We start from the raw sequence: 2,356 nt of genomic DNA, 5'->3' as shown, positions 1-2,356 counted from the left end.
CCCCCGCGGGCGGGGGGCCGGCCCGCGGGAGCCGTGCGGGGACGCTGCGCCTCAAGGAGACTCCCACCACGGCCGCCGCCATCTTGGCGTTGCGCAGTTCCGCCCCTGCTCCCGCCCCGGAAGCGGAAGGAGCCCCCAGCATGCCCATAGAGCGCGGCTCTGAGGGGAGGAGGGGCGGGGCTCTTCGGGAAGCCACCTTGGGTGTGGCGGCGGTCGTGTGGGAGGCGCCATGTTGAGTGTGGCGGGCCCTGTGGCACAAGGCGTGATGGCGGGGCCAGGATTCCTGGATCCCCCCTTTTGGGGGAGGGGGGAAACCACTGCGGCCCCCCATTACTTCCCAGCCGATTTTTTTTCTGCAGGGGAAATGGCCTGTCCCTCCTGCCTGCACCAACACTGGTCAGAGCAAAATGGTGGGCGCCAAGGGCAGAAATGGCGTCCCCCCTGCCTCGCCCTCCCTGAGGGCTTCTCTCCCTTTCTCTCCCGATTATCGCCCCGTTATTATTTAATTTTCCACGTCATTCCTCACAGCAAATTTATTTATTAACTGAATCGCAAGCAACACACGCTGAAAAAGCCGCCAGGGGCAAGGGTGGAGGGAGAAGGAGGCCCTGCTATGGCGTCACGTGCCACCATTTGAAGGCGAAGGGCCGTCGCTGGACGTTGGTGCCACAGCGGACCTCCCCGAGCCTGCCATGGTAGGAGGCCACATCCTCGAGGAACCGGCAGCGTAGGCCCAGTGGCTCCAGGAGGGAGCGGGTCCGCCGCTCCAGGCAGCATTCACCCCCCACCACGGGGCCGAAGGGTTTGGGGATGCCCAGGTCCTTGGCCAGGATGATCATGGTGACCTGTGGGGTGACAGAAGGGGAGCCCAGTAGCATCAGGACTTGCCTCTCCGATTGATAAAGCCAAAGGAAAGCCACCAGCCACCCTCCTCCATCAGCCTCACCCCAAAATGGGGGAGCCGCTTTCCCCCAGGCCTCCAAATCCATCATCATTTTCCCCTTTTTTATCATTAAACTGTGCCCCACACCTTGCAATTTCACTGCTTTGAAGGGTTTTCACCTCAAAACTATATAGTTTAACCCAGCCGCAAGCAATTGTGGGCTTATCCAAGCCTGGCTGGAGATATTTTCTTTTTTCTGGGCAGCTGTAAATATTGGGCTTTTTTTGGGACAACTTTAGGGACTCATCCTAGCTGAATAAGCTGGTTTTGAGGGAGGACCCGAGGAGTGAGGACCCCCCTCACCATGTTGGGGAAGTACGGCACAGCTTTGCCCTGCTTGTCGAGCTTGAAGAGGGCCGGCAGGTCAATGATGTCCTCCTCCACCAACCCAAGCTCCTTCTTGAGGACATCCCTGTTCCAGTCGATGCAGCACTGGAGGGGATGGAAAAGAGCAGGTCGAGGGGACACACACAGGTGGACACAGTCCCCCAAACCATCTCACACAGGAGGAGAGCCAAAATGCCTCCCCTTAAGGGTTTGCACCATCCTGGGGTGGTTATTGCAAAAAAATGTGGATTATTACCAGAAATATCGGTTATTACCTGGACATACTGGTTCTGCTGCACCAGGACGTCATTGGAAAGGACCTTGTTAATGGTGACTCGCTTTGTGTCTGTCCCTGAGTACCCTGCAAATGCAAACCCCCTTCAAAATGAAGCAGCACTGGTAGGAGCCTGGCTTAAAACAGGGTACAGAGATGGAAAAAATAAAAACCAAACCCAAATCCTGATTCCCTGAGCTTGGGGTTAAGACTGACGGGAGTCTCAGTTCTTGGTTTATTGGGAAACTGGGTGGGAGGAAAACCTCTGCCCATTGGGACTAACATTGGAAAGATTCTATCATCCACCCCCCTGCCCACAGGAGTCATTAGCTAAATTTCTAAACCTAAATTTCTCCACTCAGCTCCATAAAACCAGAGCCACGACCTCCACCCCTCTCTTTGGGGTGGCTGGGTCCCAGATGGGTGGCAGTGACCCAGAGTGACCTGCGGACATGTGGATACCTTCCCCCAACCCCATTGTGGATGGGTGATGATCAAACCCACAGTTAAAGGGTGCCCAAAATTGCTGCAGGGAGGAAAGGGCAAGCAAGAAAAAATGGTGTTAATCTGGGGTGACACAAGAGCCCCCTGGTTGCCCCCAGCTCCGTGCTGGAGCTTTGCTGGCATTCACAGAGATGCTCCACCCCACCAAGCAAGTATCCCTTCCATGCAGAGGGCTTTATCCCTTCCGTCCCACTCCTTTTCCCAAAATAGGGCTTGAGGAGGCTGGGTATGGTGGGCAGGCATCCCGCTTGCCAGCCATGAAGGGCAGCCGGGTGGGAAAAGGGCTCCAGGTCCCCCCGATACCCTCA

At 56.6% G+C, this 2,356-nt stretch overlaps 2 protein-coding genes across 2 annotated transcripts in view; both read right to left on the bottom strand.

The window, feature by feature from the left end:
- Positions 1-111, bottom strand: part of SDHB (succinate dehydrogenase complex iron sulfur subunit B) — a 10,103-nt gene extending 9,992 nt beyond the window's left edge. Inside the window, exon 1 of the mRNA XM_035901871.1 lies at positions 8-111. Within this exon, the coding sequence (XP_035757764.1) occupies positions 8-82 (75 nt within the window). The 5' untranslated portion in view covers positions 83-111. The remainder of the gene's footprint in view (positions 1-7) is intronic.
- Positions 112-611: 500 nt separating this feature from the next.
- The window catches only part of LOC104133180 (protein-arginine deiminase type-2), an 11,127-nt gene continuing 9,382 nt past the window's right edge, over positions 612-2,356 (bottom strand). Inside the window, exons 14-16 of the mRNA XM_009646550.1 lie at positions 1,546-1,631; positions 1,247-1,375; positions 612-845 (exon numbers count right to left, since the gene is read on the bottom strand). Coding sequence (XP_009644845.1) covers positions 612-845; positions 1,247-1,375; positions 1,546-1,631 — 449 coding nt within the window. The remainder of the gene's footprint in view (positions 846-1,246; positions 1,376-1,545; positions 1,632-2,356) is intronic.

Source organism: Egretta garzetta, unplaced genomic scaffold, assembly GCF_000687185.1.
Source record: "Egretta garzetta isolate BGI_Z169 unplaced genomic scaffold, ASM68718v1 scaffold69, whole genome shotgun sequence".
Lineage (NCBI taxonomy): Eukaryota > Metazoa > Chordata > Aves > Pelecaniformes > Ardeidae > Egretta > Egretta garzetta.
This window is presented reverse-complemented; position numbering and strand designations above follow the sequence as displayed.